The sequence below is a fragment of the Dreissena polymorpha genome, chromosome 2 (assembly GCF_020536995.1).
Source record: "Dreissena polymorpha isolate Duluth1 chromosome 2, UMN_Dpol_1.0, whole genome shotgun sequence".
NCBI classification, from domain to species: Eukaryota; Metazoa; Mollusca; class Bivalvia; order Myida; family Dreissenidae; genus Dreissena; species Dreissena polymorpha.
Window position 1 is genome coordinate 38089391 of NC_068356.1, and position 18546 is coordinate 38107936.

Consider the following 18546-nt stretch of genomic DNA (forward strand, 5'->3'; position numbering starts at 1 on the left):
ACGTCCATCGCAAGGTTCTTATACCACGAAAAAGGCTGCTTACTGCTTTTTACAACAGGCAGTCGTATTTAACGTTTCTGACGTATAAATTTTAAGTGATACTACAGCATGTCGGTTTTTGGAAAAATCGAGGTAGGTTTGGGTTCCCTGGTGTTTGAATCTTGAAACCAATACTTCATGCTATTCAATAATGACAAACACATGAATAAAATCATTTTTTGATTTTTTACCATTTGTGACCACCTAATTAGTGCATTTATCGTAGAATCAATGACATAGCCGAAAAAGTCACGTGGTACAGGCACCTTGATGGAATGTAGCCTATAAAAAGGTAGCATGTAAACTTTTACGTCACTTCCTCCTACTTGTCAAATCCTGACTGGATTGTGGAGTGCAAGTTTGTTGATATATGTTCCTGTGCAGCAACCGGTGAAACAAAATGTCAGCGAGAGGTGGCAAGAGAAAGGCAAAGGTTTTGTCAAAATCTGCCCGGTCAGGTGTGCTTTTCCCGGTTGCTAGAATGCAAAGATATCTGAAAAGGGATACACATCATTTCCGAATAGGGGGAGGTGCGCCAGTGTACATGGCAGCAGTCATCGAGTACCTCACTGGTAAGCTTTCTAATGATGTTATGACCACCAAGAAAAAAGCGTATATCAATTGAACAGTGAAAAGAAGATCTACTAAATTTGTTCATTTGCAGATTAATCTTTTTCGTACAAATGTACTGGTGACTAGAGTCAAAGGGTATAGAGACAATATGGACCATGGACCATATGATACAGCTCAGACTACCGTTATACTGCCCAGATTTGCAGACTATACGGCCCAGGTTTGCTTACTATATGACCCAGATTTGCGAACCATACGGACCACATGTCTTTACGCCATGTAGATTATTTTAATACACGAAATACTACAATACTTAGTTGCAATAATCTAACTCCCAGCTATTGACCCTTCTGGTCGCTGGGACGTATGGTATGTGCTCATAAAAGTTCAGAGCATTCAAGAAGAACTAAATACTTGGTATGCTTTGCATACTATAATACTATGCATCTGTTAAAAATAATAAACTGGTAATGAAACGTTTGTGTTCATGATTATTTCAAAAGTACATATCAATAAAAAGTATTCATTTTCTCAGATTTGTAACTCATTTTAATTGTGTCATTAATTATTCATTTAAACAAAAGGTTTCACGCAAACATGAACTTTCATGGATAACGTCCTTGCAACTTCATTTTTATATTTAATACAGGGCTTTTCACCTTATATAACACTTCCCAATCGAAAATAAGGTCATTTTTTCCCCAAAATTGATAGAGGAATTTCCCAAATTGTAAAAAAATAAATATATAGATATTTATTTTACTTAGACATATTGGGCATCTCACAAATTGAAAGCAATGAGCTCTAATATGATTAAGTATGCACCACGATGTGTCTTTTAATACTTCTGCACAATGAAAAAGACCCTGTTTCAAAAACTTTTAAAAACACGGTCTTCCCAAAATGAGCAGTTATCGCGCATGAAATTCCCAATTTGAAAGGCTAGGGCCTCTTCCCAATTTCCTGATGAAAAGCCCTGTAATATTTTCTCACAATCTTTAATGAACATGAATCCGTACGGTCCGCAAATGTTCAAAGTTAAACATATATGTTGTCATTAATGTCATTACAGCCACTTTAATATTTTAATTAATAATTGATACAATATTGAAAGAAGTGGAACAAGAAATTTAATTTAAAGAATTTAAACAAGTATGTTGTCATAAATGTTATTACAGCAACTTTTAAATTTAATATTTTAATTAATTTATTGATACAATATTGAAGGAAGTGGAACACGAAATGAATATTAATTTAGACATGGTCTGCAAATCCGGGCCGTATGGTCTGCAACTGTTCAAATTTAAACAAGTATGTTGTCATTAATGTCATTACATCAACTTTAATATTTTATTAATATATTAATACAATATTGAAGGAGTGGAACTCAAAATGAATATTAATTCAATAATGTTCTCAATCTGTATGGTCCGCAAATCTGGGCCGTATAGTCCACAAATCTGGACTGTATAGTCCGCTAATTTGGGCCGTATAGTCCAATGTCCATATGGTCCCTTATTTATGTGATTGCTGTGTCAGCATTAATTAAATAAAAAAACACAATGTGTCATCTATTTTACAACAACCATATTATTTAACATGTGTTTTCTCTTTTAGTATTGACGGTATGTTAACTTGTTGGCAGCATGTCTTAGTTCCATTTGTATCTTTGTTGACCATTAAAAGATAAAAATTGTTATTTTCAAACATGACTTTAAGGGTCAATAAAGTACTAAATTTATCAACATTAACAATTGACTTGTGATAAAATCAATTATTTCACTTTCAGCTGAAATTCTTGAACTAGCCGGAAATGCAGCCCGTGATAACAAGAAAGGGAGAGTAACACCTAGACACATTCTTTTGGCAGTAGCAAATGACGAAGAACTGCATCAGGTAAAAAACTTGCATTCATAAACCATTATATAAAGGTACCAAGCAAATTCACACTAGTAAATGCTTATTGAGCACACAGTGTTTTGTAGATTTTTGATTTCAATACCCTCTCTGGAAGATCTTTGCAAAGTATTTGTTCTTACTAATGAATCTGGCCTTTTTGAGCTTAAATTGTGATATTAATATACTTTGATGAGAGGTGGGGGATGAGGAATTTGGAGCCCATGCACCAGATAAGTAATTTTTGGTAATGACCGTGTTGTTTTAGGAAGTGTATTAACAAAAATAAACCTTTATTTCATTTGCATTTTATGTAAAGGATTAGAAACATGTTTAAATGGGTTAATTTTTCTTGTTTCAGTTACTAAAGCATGTAACTATAGCTTCTGGTGGTGTTATCCCAAGGATTCACCCCGAGCTTCTAGTCAGAAAGAAAGGTGGGAAGGTGATACCTCTAATCAAGCCCCCTGTAACAGCAGCCTCATCACCGGCACATAAGGCAAAAGCAGCATCAGCTGCTAAAAAAGCTACTACAAAAACAGGTGGAAGGAAAGGTCCACAAGCAAAAGCTGTAAGTGTTCTTTAGTATTCTATGGTATAAGGATTAATTTTTTCCAGCGACAAAGCTATCAACAGATTTTTATTTGGTAATCACTTATCTTTGATTTGGATTCAATGCTACAATTCAACATACATTTCTACAGACAGTTGATGTTGCTGATGCCCCATCACCAGCAGGGACAGGAAAAGGAACCACTGCCGGAGGGTTCACAATTCTCTCTGAAAGAAAACTCTTCCTTGGACAGAAGGTGATATGATATAGAGAATTGCAAGCTGTATGTCCTAAAAGGGTTGAAACTATTGTTTCAGCAATATTTGATGCAGAAATGTTCAAGGATAAAACAACACATCCTTAACCCTTGATAAGTATTCTTTATGTATCAGTTGCTGAATATTATAATTCAGGCATAGTTTGAGATACTTGTAGTAGCTGTTAAGATGGACTTTCTAATGTATTATCATATGTCTGTAAGATCTCTTTCTTTGTCTTTAAAAAGTCAATATCTGCATATCAATATAAGATAATTTTTGTATCATAAAATTCAGATTTTCAATAAAAAGTGATGGTGTAATTATGTACAGTGATTCAGGATTAAATGCCAATTAACTTTGCAAATAATTTCAGTTGACTGTTCTACAAGGAGACATAACCAAGGTTACAGCAGATGCTATTGTTCATCCAACTGGCAGCAACTTCTATATGGGTGGTGAAGTTGGTAAGATTTCATTGACAGCAAGTGTTTTGCATGACTTGTTAGACTTAAGATACCAGTACATTATCTACATTGTTGTTGTCATGTTTTCATACTTTGTTTTATGTAGGTTCAGCAATCAAGAAAGCAGGTGGCAATGAATTTGTGGATGAAGTTAAGTCCCTCCAGAAAACACACGGGTCTTTGGATGTGGCAAATGGTATTCTTATTTAACATTACAATTTACAACTCAATATTTGATTGCATATCTTAATTAAACATACGGTCCATTCATTGTCTAACTTATGTATATAGACATTTGTTTATGAAAAGCTGTTAACAGGCATTTTTAGGCAAGTATTGAATGTCATGTGTTTTATATAACCTTGGTTAATGTAAATAAAATAAGCACACTCATATATTTATATTTTAACTTGAGATCTTTTGGTGAACAAAGATTGGAAACACATTTTCAAAACAGCTTATTGACTTATCTTTTTCAAATCTATAATCTGTTTCAAAAAGTGATTATCTCCCTATAAATGTTTATATAAATGTTTCTGTGATTATAAATTTAATATATCTGTTCGCATTCTTTTAGCGGCTGTGTCTCCTGGTAAGAACTTCCCAGCAAAGTACGTGATTCACGTGAACAGCCCTGGCTGGAACTCCCCCAACTGCCAGCAAATGCTCGACACAGCAGTGAAGAATGTGCTGAAAGTGGCTGATGAGAAGAATCTCAAATCAATAGCACTGCCCAACATCAGCAGTGGAAAGTAAGAATTATATACTAATATTTTTATAGTGTTTTTCTGCATGTTGTAGTTTTATTGACTGAATGGAAAATATGCTTATTTATTAACTAGAGTGTTAACAAGGTTTTACTATAGCCATATAAGGAAAAATGCCCCGCCCCTTGGCAGCAACCGACCACTTTTGAACTCGTCCAAGATATCATGGAGACAAATCTTCTGACCAAATTTCATGAAGATCGGACAACAAATGTGGCCTCTAGTGTGTTAACAAGTCAAATGTTTACGTGGCACGACGGACGACACATGACAGACAAAAGGTGATCACAAAAGCTCACCATGAGCACATTGTGCTCAGGTGAGCTAATAAAACTGCCCAAGAGACAGCTTTATTGCCCGCAGAAATTGTTTGACCTTGATTTTGAGCAAGTGCGACCGAGTCATGTCTTCCATACAAGAGTCCTAATGAAAAAACATTTTTTGCCAAGTTTGATGAAATCCTTCCATTGGTAACAGAGATATGGAGCGGACCTTTAAGTTTTACCTTGAGCCAGCTTGACTCATTCAGCACATTGCCTAAATGCCCAAAACATTTCAGGCAGGTTTCTTGAATTTTTTTTTGAAAGATATAAGAGATGTGAAGCAAATTTTGAGGCTCACACTTTTAACATTAAAAAAAATGACCTTTATCTTGAGCTTGCATGACTGACTCATGCCTTTTGCACGCACATCGTCTCAATGACCTCAAAAGTTTTTGGCCAAGTTTCATAAAAATTCTACAAATGATAGAGGGGCTATAGAGTGGACAGTATAATAGAGGCTCAAACCTTTGACCTTAAAGTACAACCTTGATCTTGAGCCAGCTGACTGACTTATGGCTTATGCCTTCTGCACATTTCCCTCAGTATTTGAAGTATTTTTCATTCAAATCAGGTTTAGGGTATAGCAGATATGTTTCTGGCAACAAAGTGTTACAGACCGACTGACTGTGGGAGGGAAAGGCTGACAAAGGAAATGCCTATATTTCCCATACCGTTTTGTGGCATGGGATTAAAAAGCCAATCTTTTAATCTCTTCTTAAGTAATTGTAAATTAATTGATCAATTAAGAGAGCTTTACAAAAATATTACAAACTTTATCACAGCCTCTTTTGTGTTAAATATAATATGTGGTACCAAATGGGAATGATGATGAAATTTTACTACATTATACCACTGCTTATTTTTACATATCTTTAGACACATGAGGAAATATTTATTCAAATTGGTTTTACAATTGGTATTTCTTTTATAATATATACATTTTCATTTTATGGAAGTAAAATTTTGTAATACATGTACCAAGTTTATTACCAAAAGAGATAAGCTCCCTTCAGAAAAAAATACATTAATGATTGAAAGGTTTCAACATTTACGGTTACCACTTTTAGTTTGAGAACATTGGTTATAAGAAGTGTACTTGCTTAAATGCTTGCCATGAAGAATTGGACCATCTTCAAAGTATTCTTAACTGAAATAAAATGTTACACAATGGGGACAATCAGACTGAGAGTATTAATTACTTTTGCTTTCCAGTGCGGGTTTCCCCAAACAGACGGCAGCTCAGTTGATACTCCGGGCAATCAGCGATTACTTTTCAGGCAGCACGACCAGCAGCATCAAGCAGGTGTACTTTGTTCTGTACGATGTTGAAAGTGTCACTGTCTACACCACTGAACTGCAGAGACTCGACGCTTGATCTCTCATCCACTCATATATAAGCCTCATTCGTGACAAAAACTGGAATAAGTGCATGTGTGAAAAGTGTTGTCCCTGATTAGATCAGGGGCGACACTGCACTTTTATGGATAATCAATTAAAGGAAGTATCTTCTAACCAAGACTGAACAGGCTAATGTGGGATGACACTTTACACACATGTACTATTAACCAAGACTGAACAGGCTAATGTGGGATGACACTTTACACACATGTTCTACTAACCAAGACTGAACAGGCTGATGTGGGATGACACTTTACACACATGTACTAAGAACAATTTTCTCAGAATAAGGTTCATATTTTCATCATTTTTGGGGGCAGTGATAGAAATTAGTACAATCACATAAGCCGCATTTGTTAATTTTTTAAAAGTGCTTGCACAGTTTTTCTTACAGTCTAACTCTTTTATTTCCACGATTCGTGCAGTTATCAAAATAAACATGAGCCCATAAGCCCTGATTTGGTAAATTGTCAACGGGTCTTTTGTAGAATATCTGATAAGCCCAGCACTGGTAAATTTCAAACAGCATTTGCTAAGATATATTTTTATACAGCAGCAATTTACTGCTCTCAAGTAATACAATTAAGGAATGTCTTACCTAACTGCTAATGTTGCTGACTGCTTTGGTGTAAAGTATTCTGGACCATTCTGTTCTCTCCAGCATTGATCAACATTGCTAACATTTGATCACAAAGAACAAAATACGCATGTTCCCATTCATTGTCACAGTTTTTGTGACATCATTTGCATTTTTTCATACATGATGCATTTACATGGCAACGTTATACCATCTTAAAAATGGCAATCTTGTTATGAGAGTTTTATGAAGTTTGTGTGTAAAGTATAATATTTAAATATTTACCATTTTATTTGAGTATGTTAGTTATCAAATTTAGAATGATTTCAATCATGTTATTTTCATATTACAAATGTTACGGTCAGTTTTTTTTCTATAACGAGTTTGCAAAATGTTTTATCATTTCAAGATAAAATTGTGCCCACTTAAAGGTCAATGTCACTATTGTAAAATAGGCTTAATGTGTACAAACAGTCTAAAAGGACTGGTACACGCATACTTTGTTAACTGTTCACATAATGTGTGGCACTGTTCACATAATGTGTGGCACACAACATGCATTTCTGTGTCCAGTGGCATATAGAAGTATTCTTTGGACACATTTCTAGTGTGAAAATATTAATATAGCACCTCTTCTGCTTTTTATGTTCTGTCAAAGTGTTTTATGTACTGATATAAAGTATCTGTTGAATATTTTAGCATATTGATAGTTTTTACATATTTAATTGTTAGGTTCTAAACTGGTGATATTTTGGCTTGTTATGTTTTTATACCTGAACATATGTTTCTGTTTTTACATTTATTAATATTTAAATATGAATATATTTTCTTTATTTTATAGATACTTCTTTTTTCTTGTTAATGAGTCTGTTATCTTTATTTGTGATTTTCCTTAAAGTTTATTGTTCTAATATATTGAACAGTAGAAGCAGTGTTAGCTCTTGTTCAGGAATAATTATATAGTATGTTTATAGCACTCATATAGGAACAACTAGCAGTGTTATTATTTACTGGCTGTCAGCACTTGTTTTTTTAGTCTTTCTTAAATACATGTACATATCTTCCCTTTTAATTTGTTGTTTTTATGCTCGTGTATTTGCTTCAGCACTGGTTTGAGACGTTTTGAAAGTGATTTGTTTTGTATCATTGTCTACCACAAAGTTCATACCATATTTTGCTATCAAAATTATAATTTAAAATCGCCATTGATATACATAAAGTCATAATAATCTAGGTTTGCATTGTAAAATGAGCCCATATCCATGATAGCAACATCAATACATACATGTATTCACAACTTCATTGAACAGTTCAACATTTGATGTACCGGTAACTTCAGCATCATTACACCATTTATAGTTTGTAAATACTTGTGCAAATAAAGATAAGTAGATGTATTCAAATTCCTAAATTTGAGGCAACCAAGAATTCCATTATTTTTTTATACAACCGTCTTATGACTGGATGTATTTTGGAAAATCTTTGGCGGAAGAATGCAGCGGCTATCCAAGTCACATAATTTTCATGGAACCTTTACCAAACTGTCTGAAAATGTTGTTGTAAAATGGAGGGCAAGTTTGATACCCAACTAATTTGCACAAGGCAATTCAGAGTATTTGCCCTACATACATTTGCATAATTGGCCGTTTTCGTTGTTTTCCGCGCTCTAATTTGTACACTTACCATCAAATATTCACTATAATTGTTGACATAAAATGGCGGCCAAGTTTCATTAACAGCCTATGCTCACCAGACACTTTGGTGTAATTACCTTTTAGTTTTACAAAAATGCTATACATTCCCAGTTTCCTCTCTCGCTTCTACAGTTTTCATTATATCTTTGCCAAACTTTCTGGCATTTTTATATGCCCCCGAAGGAGGGCATAGTGATCGCACAGTCCATCCGTCTGTTATACTTTTTTGAAAATGCTCATAACTTCTATGTCGCTTCAGATGTACATGTAACATTCATGTTTGGTATGCATGTGTATATGTACAAAGCCTTTGCATATGCACACAAATATTGACCCCTTTGACTGTCACCTTAGGGTCCGCGTTTAGGTTTCGAAATCTGCTTTTAGGTTTCGAAAAATGCTCATAACTTATATGTCGCTTCAGATGTAACTTTCATATTTGGTATGTATGTGTATATGGACAAGGCCTTTCCATACGCACACAAATGTTTACCCCTTTGACCTTGACCTATGGGTCCACGTTAAGGTTTCGAAATCTGTGTTTAGGTTTTGAGAAATGCTCATAACTTCTATCAAAGCGTTTTTAACGGGGGCATATGTCATCCTATGGAGACAGCTCTTATTTAAAATTTAGATGGAGACTTAGTTAGAATTCACACCAGTCACAAACAATCCAAATGCAGTTTCAGCCCTCTTCACTTGTTCACTTTTCACAGAAACTTCAATAAACTTTCCATTAATGGGGTCCATTTATTTATGACAGGCGTATATTTCTGTCCAATAAACTCTTCATAAATATCGCAAATGCCAGAACAGTTTATACTTTTCATATTTTCATCTAGAATTCATATGGATAACTGTTGTGGTAAAACAAATGTCTTTGAAGGACAAATAAGTTGCTGTTAATTCATAATAAAATTATACAAAATTAATATCAAATGATATTATTTTACTGTGTTTGACTGTGTCATTGTTATCAGTACTTTATTGTGTAGACTGTTTAACTGAATTTTATATCACAAGTAATTTTTTTGTATCTCATGTGTGTAGATTTACATTGTTTTACCTTCTTTTTAAAATGTTTCACTGCTTGATTTATATAAGGAACTGAACTCAAAATAAAAATAACTGTTCACAAATGATTGTAGTTGTGGTGTTTTGCTTTCACTGCAAGAATAACTGGTTAGCTGACTTCCACATTTTGATTAACATTTTGTAATTTATTCTGAAAGGAGTGTCTGTAGGACCCTGTGAAGATTTCATAATCATAGTACACATTTAATTGAAATATTTGTCAGCATGTACTGTAAATGGTATTAATTGTGAACAACATAACATGTCATAATGTTCAACATGGCAGGTATGAGGTATTTTGAAAATGATTATATTCTGAGTAAACGGAAGATATAATTTTCTACATTTTTATTGTAAATAGAAGTACACTGAATTTTGCATATTTAAATTCACATTTACACTTATAAGTTTAAATATATAAATTTATAACAAACTATTTGAATTGGAAGAAAGAACGCTGTGGATAAAAGGTCTTCACATGTGTATTTTAAAGGTTGTTGAAATAATGAACACCAAATAATATGAGAAATGAACAATAACACAACATAGTGGATGTAGGCAACATAAATAAACTATTGAACATAATGGAATTAGTATTTCATTAATAGATTAATTTCCCATTTGAATAAAGCAGGTTCAAAGTATAACAACATATTCTTGCATTGCACAAAGTTAAATTGTCACTTGACTTAAAGCAAACAATCAGATAGCGGCTCATCATTTGCTACTTGGATTATAGACAGCAATTGTTCACGCACACTTGTCTTGTAGCAACTGCATTCATCTCTTCTCTAAAGATTTAAATTTGGCTTCTGAAAAAGAGGCAAGAGAACATGTGAATGGGAAAAAAGGAAACATTTGGCATATGTACAAAGTTACTTCTTGACAAACTTATCACTTGAAATATAAATAGATTAAAAAGCTTTATATCTGAAGAAAGAATATTGAGAATTGACGTACTTATTTTCCAATTGAACATAGACTACTAATTAGACGACTTGATTTAGATTGTTTTATTCCCACGGCCTACTCGTTCGAGAAAACTAGCTCAATAAGTACACTGTGCTGCGACATTACATAAGCTATTTTTAATTTAGCTAAGAAGAGATTATAACATTTTAACTGCTGGTTAAACATTACAAAAATATTCATATGACCGGACTGTCCCAGCAAATCTTGAGTAAGACTGAGGCTGCAGGGCTCCCCTTTGCCCAAGACTTTCTATAGCCAAATTTACTGTAGAACAATTCTTCATATTTAAGCTGTTTGGTGGGGTTGTAGCTAAATGGACATTTCTTTATCAACTTGAAGTGTCAGGTCATGCCTAAAATACCCCTGCATACTGCTATGTCAGAGGGCATAAGCAGTCAACTCCTAAGCACTGGTTCCCCCAAAGTGAAAGCTTCCTACTTTAAAATTTCATCTTAATAATACCTCATGATAAAGTCCAGCTATGTCCTCCAAAACAGATTCTGTATGCATATTCACAAGGACAATACATGTAAAATTATGAAAACAGGCATTATGTTTCTTGTGCACTCCACTTCCACTAATTAAAATCTACATTTTATCTACAAATGAAATTTCAAATTAATACCTTGAATAATTTGCAAGATATCAACACACAACTAAATGTAAAAAATTTGAGCTTTTTCATGAAACTAGAGTGTTAACAAGGTTTTACTATAGCCTTATAAGGAAAAATTCCCCGCCCCCCCCCCCCCTAGTGGCCATGTTTTTCGACCAACCAGAACCATTTTCAAACTCGTTCAAGATATTGGGACAAATCTTCTGACCAAATTTCATGAACATCGGACCATAAATGTGACTTAAGTGTTATCAAGGTTTTGCTGTAGCCATGTAAGGAAAAAAGGCCCTGTCCCCTGTTAGCCATATTTTCAACCTACTGGAACAATTTTCAAACTCATCCAAGATATCATTGGGACAAATGTTCTAACCAAGTTTGATGAAGATCGGACAATAAATGTGGGCTCTTGAGTGTTGACAAAGTTTCACTATAGCCATATAAAGAAAAATGCAGCGCCCCCTGGCAGCCTTTTTTTTCAACCTAACGGAACCATTTTCCAACTCATTATAGATATCATTGGGACAAATCTTTTGACCAAGTTTAATGAAGATCGGACAATAAATGTGGCCTCTAGAGTGTAAACAAGGCAAATGTTGATGCCGCATGACGGACAAAAAGCGATAACAAAAAATCACCATGAGCACATTGTGCTCAGGTGAGCTAAAAAACAGAAGCAGGGGACGAACGCCAATGTATTAAAATTCAGCACATGGGGCTGATAAGTGTGGATAAAATGATTGTGTTGACATAAAACTTGCGTTGGTGGTACCCCATTTTTGACCTGTAGTTCTTTACAATTGGGGTGTAACTCTTAGAAATGGAAGCAATAGTAACACATATGTAGCTCTATGCAAAACACATGCTCTCAATTAAATTATCTACATATACAGTTTTAAGTTGACTTGTTTTAATATTTTGAAGATAAACTTTTAGTACATTTACAACAAGAGCTTGGTCGCAAAAAAACAGCAGTCTTCTCTTACAGCAATTAATGTTGGAATAAGAACAGGATTTCCAGAAGTTTCATTAACTAAACTCAAGTGTTTTGAAGTTATGGCACTATTAGGTTTTCAATTATATCTGTTACAATAGCAACCACACATTTTGTACAACAGAAAACTGAAATGACATGCATAATTACCCATTTGGCCCTCTATCCACATACTGAGTTTCATTAATCTAGCTTAAGTACTTTTTAATATTAAGGCAGGATCAACAGTTTTAAGACTGACACTGGAACAGTCGGGCACACACAAACTGAAAAAAAAACATGCATAATGGTATGCATATCAGCTTAGATATGTTTTGAGTTGTTGCGGGCTCCAGACTGTATTTTAATATTATTTCTATAACCATAGCATCTGTAACCAGAGAAAATTTTGCGCACATACAAAAACTGAAGTAATATGCATAATCCTCATATGGCCCTCTCTTCATATGTCAAGTTTCATCAACTTATCTTGAAATCTTCTTAAGTTACTGCAGGCTACAGATTTAAGTTTAAATTATTTCCATAACTGCATAAACCACTATTTTAGTCAGATTTAAAATTCAAATAGCATTTATATTTCACATATGGCTCTCTTTACAAATTTCAAGTTTCATCCATCTAGCTTGCATATTTTTTTAATTATTGCATGATACAGACAGGTAAAATTATAGCCCCCTTCAGTTACACCTGTAGGGGACTAAAAATATCAATGTCAATAACTCTGTAACTAGGTGAGAAAGAGTTGCGGTTCTTGTGTAATTCACATCCCCTCAATGACATCTATCTTCCTATCAAGTTTTAAGTTGAAACCTCTTTCAATTTAGAGCTTAGATTCTGACAAAATTCAAAATTTAACAATAATAATAGTTCTAAAAATAGGGGAGCAAGATTTATGTTTTGTGTTCTGCATTTCACCTAAATCAGATCTATCAAATTATGAAGTTTCAAGTAAATGCCTCTTTTAGTTTTTAAGAAATTCCTCAGACAAAATTAAAAACTGTATGTCTCATGTGCATTAGACTTTTCCTCAATGAGATATTTCTTATTGTGAAATTTGAAGTTGATACCTCCAATAGTTTTCACAATATGACCTCTAACAGCTTTTAAGATATGCTCCAGACACATAATCACAAGGCCGGAGCCGGACAAATGACATGTGGACAACTTCATATGCTCAGGATACATATTTAGTCAAACTGAAACCAGTATAAATCCCCGCACCCCCCTACATCATTATTTTCTGAAAGGGTGTGTGTAAAATAATGAGTGTGCTTATGAAAATCCTGCTGCTTTTAGTGTTACATTGGCTTACCGAGACGTTTAGAGTATGCATCAAGTCTGTAGGCTGCCTTTTCTAAGGTATTCACACTTTCTTCAATGGAATCTATTTGTTCGAGGAATGGCTGAAGGTTTGTATCTGAAATTAGCAATTATACAGTCAAGTGTGTGTATATAGCACTGCTTAAACACAACAAATTTGATTATTAATAGATTTGTGATGGGTGATTGAATGAGAAGTGAGCTGTCAGAGAGTATAGTCAGGTGTACATGTATTGCACAGAGAGTAACTACTGTGAATTACTCAGCATTTAACAAGCACACATTAAGATTATTCATCTTCAATATGCCAAGTCTGACTACAATGACAACTAAAAGGCAACTATATTTATTGTTCTTGTGTAGTACTGCATAATGTATCACATCCATGAAGGAACCCACTAGAAACACAAGATTATAAAATGTCAACATTTAGTGGTATTTACAAATAAAATTGACATGCTACTCACATTTTTCATTTAATTCTTGTAAAGCACATCCAATATCATGAGCAGAACCTTTCATCTCTGCGTACTTGGACACGGTAACTTTGTTCATTGTCTCCAATAGCTTATAGTCTTCTACAGTACCTGTACAGAGGCAAAAAAAGTTAATAAATGTGAAATAAAAATATTTAAAAAGGTTAAGGAAATTTACCTGTATTATTTACAAAAACAGCCAATGCCAAATGTAGTCTATTGATTAAAAACTGCAAACAAGCTCTCTGATTTCTACGAAAGTAAAGTTAAAAAACAAGAGGGCCTGAAAAGCCCAAAGTCGCTCACCTGAGATTCAAAGAAACTGACCTGTTCTGTGTAGCCCAAGATGTCATTAGAACAAAATGTTCTTTCCAACTTTCATGACTAGTGAACAACCTGGCAGCCACGTTTTTCAACAGACCAGAACCATTTTCATACACATCCAAGATATCATTTAAACAAATATACTGAAAAGTTTTATGAAGATTCATAAGTCCATATAAGGAAAAATGCCCCGCCCATTGGTGGCCATGTTTTTCAAGCAATTGAAACCATTTTCCAAGATATCATTGGGACAAATCTTCTGACAAAGTTTCATGATTACCGTACAATAAATATGGCTTCTAGATTATTAACAGGGTTTTACTATAGCTATATAAGGAAAAATGCCACGCCCCCTTGGCTGCCATATTTTTCCACCAAACAAAACCATTTTAGAACTCATTCAAGATATCATTGGGACAAATTTTCTGACCAAGTGTCATGATGATCGGACAATAAATGTGGCCTCTAGAGTGCTAATAAGGTTTTACTAACAGGTTATCTTTCTTAAACATTAGACTGTTCACATGTTTTCACTATATACATTTAGAGAAAACTGCCCCGCCCCCTGGCGGCCATGTTTTTTCACCAATCTGGACCATTTTCGAACTTGTCCGAGATATCAATGAAACCAATCTTTTGACCAAGTTTCATGATGATTGGGCAAAATTTGTGACTTCAAGAGTGTTCACAAGGTTTCTCTATAGCCATATAAGGAATACTGCCCCGCCCCCTGGCGGCCATGTTTTTCAATGGACCGGAACCATTTTTGAACTCAACCAATATATCATTTAGACAAACATTTTAACAAAGTTACATGAAGATTGGGCATCAAATGTGACTTCTACAGTGTTCACAAGTTTTTTCTTTTTTTTGACCTAATGACCTAGTTTTTTACCCAGCATGACCCAGTTTCGAACTCAGTTGAGGTATCAATTGGACAAATCTTCTGAATAAGTTTCATGAAGATCGGACAATAAATGTGGCCTCTGGAGTGATCATAAGGCAAAATGTTGACGAACGCACGACGGACAAAAGGCGATCACAAAAGCTCACCATGTGCACATTGTGCTCAGGTAAGCTAAAAACTGTAAGAATTTAGGGCGATTTATAAAAAAAGTACTATTTAGAAAATGTTTGATTTAAATGTGGTAATCACCTATTTTTAAACAGCTTACTAGCACTTACGTTAAATGAGTTTATATTAAATTATACAGGCATCAGGGGCAAAATGGCCTGTAGAAGAAAACCAGATCAGGTTAATTGAAAGCGACCTCAAAAAGACAAAACATCTCCCATTTCAGGCAAATCCAGATACAGTGCAAAACAATCCCAACAATATTTCTTAAACTTTGTTTGTCATTAAATGTTAGTACATAATTAAAATAAAAAAATGCAAGTGTTGTTTATTTAATTAAATTAAATATTGTATCTGTGTTTAAAGATGAATTGAGGGCTTAATAGGTGCATTCATGAAGGCTATGTATTAATTGTAATGAGGAAATAAAATGTTTGACATTGTGGTTTTGGTGTCATTTGGCTCACAGTACTTTTGTCTGTGTTTTTGTAATTGCATGCTTTTAACATACTGACATGTATTAACACATTTTGAAGAGGGATCAATTTCAATACTATATTTTAATGTTATTTTAATGTTTTTAAAATGATATTTAGTGAATATTTAAATATGTATTTAGAGAATTAACATGCTATCAAAATATTCCAAATAACAATTTTAAGAGTTTTCAACAGACCATTTATAAACCATTGACAATTGATTGTTTTTCTTTATTTTTTAATGTACTCAAATTTCTCTGTAAAGATATACATAAATTAAACAAATGATGTCTACTAATGTGTTTATTTGTTGATTGAGTTCTCTTTGAATAAGTCACATTGCTTAAATGAAGATTGTATTATGTGGGGCTGATTGAGCCATTTGGGGTTGCTTAAGACATAAACCAGTCATATGTTTAATATGGAATACCTGAAAGTTCTTCCATTATGTACTCTGCAGTTTTCTTAAATGCCTCTGAGCACAAATCTACTATATCTGAGGCAGGTTCATTCTTTGCATCAGACTGCTTTTGTGGTGGTCCTAAAATAGATATCATGCTGTATTTAAAAAATATTATGTAATTAAATGTACCAAATTTGTTCTCAATATCATTATCATTATCGTAAAAACTCAAACACAACAAGGGCTGTTTGTAAAACATGCATGCCCCCCATAACGGCTGTCAGTTGTAGAGGCAGCCATTGTGTGAATACGTTTTTTGTCACTGTGACCTTGACCTTTGACCTAGTGATCTGAAAATCAATAGGGGTCATCTGCCAGTTATGATCAATGTACCTATGAAGTTTCATGATCCTAGGCCTAATTATTCTTGAGTTATCATCAGGAAACCATTTTACTGTTTCAAGTCACTGTGAACTTGACCTTTGACCTAGTGACCTGAAAATAAATAGGGGTCATATGCATTCTTGAGTTATCATCCGGAAACCATTTTACTGTTTCAAGTGACAGTCACTGTGACCTTGACCTTTGACATAGTGACCTGAAAATCAATAGGGGTCATTTGCCTGTCATGATCAATGAACCTATGAAGTTTCATGAAATCTAGGCGTAAGCATTCTTGAGTTATCATCCGGAAACCATTTAACTGTTTCGAGTTACTGTGACCTTGAGCTTTGACCTAGTGACCTGAAAATCAATAGGGGTCATCTGCTGTTCTTGATCAATGTTCCTATGAAGTTTCATGATCCTAGACGTAAGCGTTCTTGAGTTATCATCTGTAAACCATCTGGTGGAAGGACCAACCGACATGTGTAAAACAATATACCCCCTCTTCTTGGAAGGGGGGCATAATAAATAAGTGATATCGTTTAAATTGTAATGACCAGCACACATTATTCGTTGTTCCTACCAGCACACTTCCCAATTCAGAAATGTGGTGTGCAGGTAAGAATCAAATGTCACATCAGCTCAGTTGGTAGAATGTCATGCAAGTATTCCTATCAGAGATTCTTTTTACCCAATTGGAAAACATACTGTAATCTGCAAATTTGGGTATGGGTGCGAAAAACACAGATATTTGCGTGATAAAATCTTAAGATTGGGAATTATGGGTTTTTCAATTGCTTGGTACTCAATTGCACAAACCCACATCAGGAGGCGTGCTCTGTGAAAAAGGGGTTTAATGCATTTGCGTAAAGTGTTGTCCCAGATTAGCCTGAGCAGTCCGTACAGGCTAATCAGGAACGACACTTTCCACCTCAACTAGATTTTTGCTAAGAACAGACTTTCTTTAAACAGAAAATATCATAAAAGCGAACAGTGTTGTTTAACAATTTTCTTTGGCTTTAAATGTTCAATTTCAGTGCTCATTTTATTTGTTTACCTGAAGAAAATGCGCTTTTGGAACGAAATTGGAGTAACTTTGCTTACTTTTGGGAATTTTTCAGACAGCAATTGGGAATCTGGTTATTCTTCTTTAATTGGGAAAGTACCGTTTACAAACTTTAAGGGTACATTATAAAGAAGGGAAAAAATTGCTGTCTATGGTGATGTGTTAGGGCCCCACTATTGGCATAAAGTTACTCTCAGGCTGTTCTGGATTTATGCTGGTTGCAAAAGCCATTTTTACTTGACTTCTTATGGGAAAAAGGGTTAAAATGGGATCGAATAGGTTATTCGTGAAGCCGCTATTGGGAAAAAAGGCCCATGTCAATGGGCTTAAAGAGCATGGGGCGATTAAGCCAACAGCCAGTTGGTAAACCATGGTAGAGCTGTGCTACAGGTAAGGCTGTCGTAGGTTTTACCCCACAGCGGAAACAATATTCTGCACAAGTTGAACATATCTAACTTATGTCAATACAAAATTCATTGAGTGTTTTTGATGATAACAGCTAAAAGTATAGGTAATTTGGTAAATATAATAAATTCCATTTCCTATTGCTGAAAAAAGTAAAATTGATGTTTGACAGATCGCGAAAATGTATAACAAATTTAACTTTCTATATTATAAAGTTTTGTGTGCTTAGTATTCCACAATACCAGAAACAAGAATTTATTTTTCTAAACAAGTGAATTAATTTATGCAACAAAACCCAATTTACGTTCTAAAATTTGGTTGGTATCAACTTCGCCTCCCTGATCTGCCATGTTTACATTTGAAATCGGGAATTCTCGTTTGCGATCGTAAAAATCCGGATCCTATCAGAACAAGTTT

The 18546-nt window shown here is 34.4% G+C and overlaps 2 protein-coding genes across 2 annotated transcripts; one reads left to right on the forward strand and one right to left on the reverse strand.

The window, feature by feature from the left end:
• The first annotated feature begins 243 nt into the window (after nucleotides 1-243).
• LOC127866683 (core histone macro-H2A.1-like) lies at nucleotides 244-6401 on the forward strand. The gene is made up of 8 exons (XM_052407423.1): nucleotides 244-611; nucleotides 2402-2508; nucleotides 2870-3079; nucleotides 3213-3317; nucleotides 3695-3785; nucleotides 3892-3981; nucleotides 4363-4537; nucleotides 6088-6401. Exons 1-8 carry the CDS (start codon nucleotides 440-442, stop codon nucleotides 6248-6250), a joined length of 1113 nt encoding a protein of 370 aa, XP_052263383.1. The 5' UTR covers nucleotides 244-439; the 3' UTR covers nucleotides 6251-6401.
• A 2379-nt stretch (nucleotides 6402-8780) lies between these two features.
• Nucleotides 8781-18543, reverse strand: LOC127866690 (biogenesis of lysosome-related organelles complex 1 subunit 2-like). The gene is made up of 5 exons (XM_052407437.1): nucleotides 18434-18543; nucleotides 16302-16412; nucleotides 13985-14104; nucleotides 13510-13614; nucleotides 8781-10430 (listed from the first exon to the last, which is right to left on the reverse strand). The coding sequence occupies exons 1-5, from the start codon at nucleotides 18477-18479 to the stop codon at nucleotides 10399-10401; spliced, it is 414 nt and encodes a 137-aa protein (XP_052263397.1). The 5' UTR covers nucleotides 18480-18543; the 3' UTR covers nucleotides 8781-10398.
• Between the last annotated feature and the right edge of the window lie 3 nt (nucleotides 18544-18546).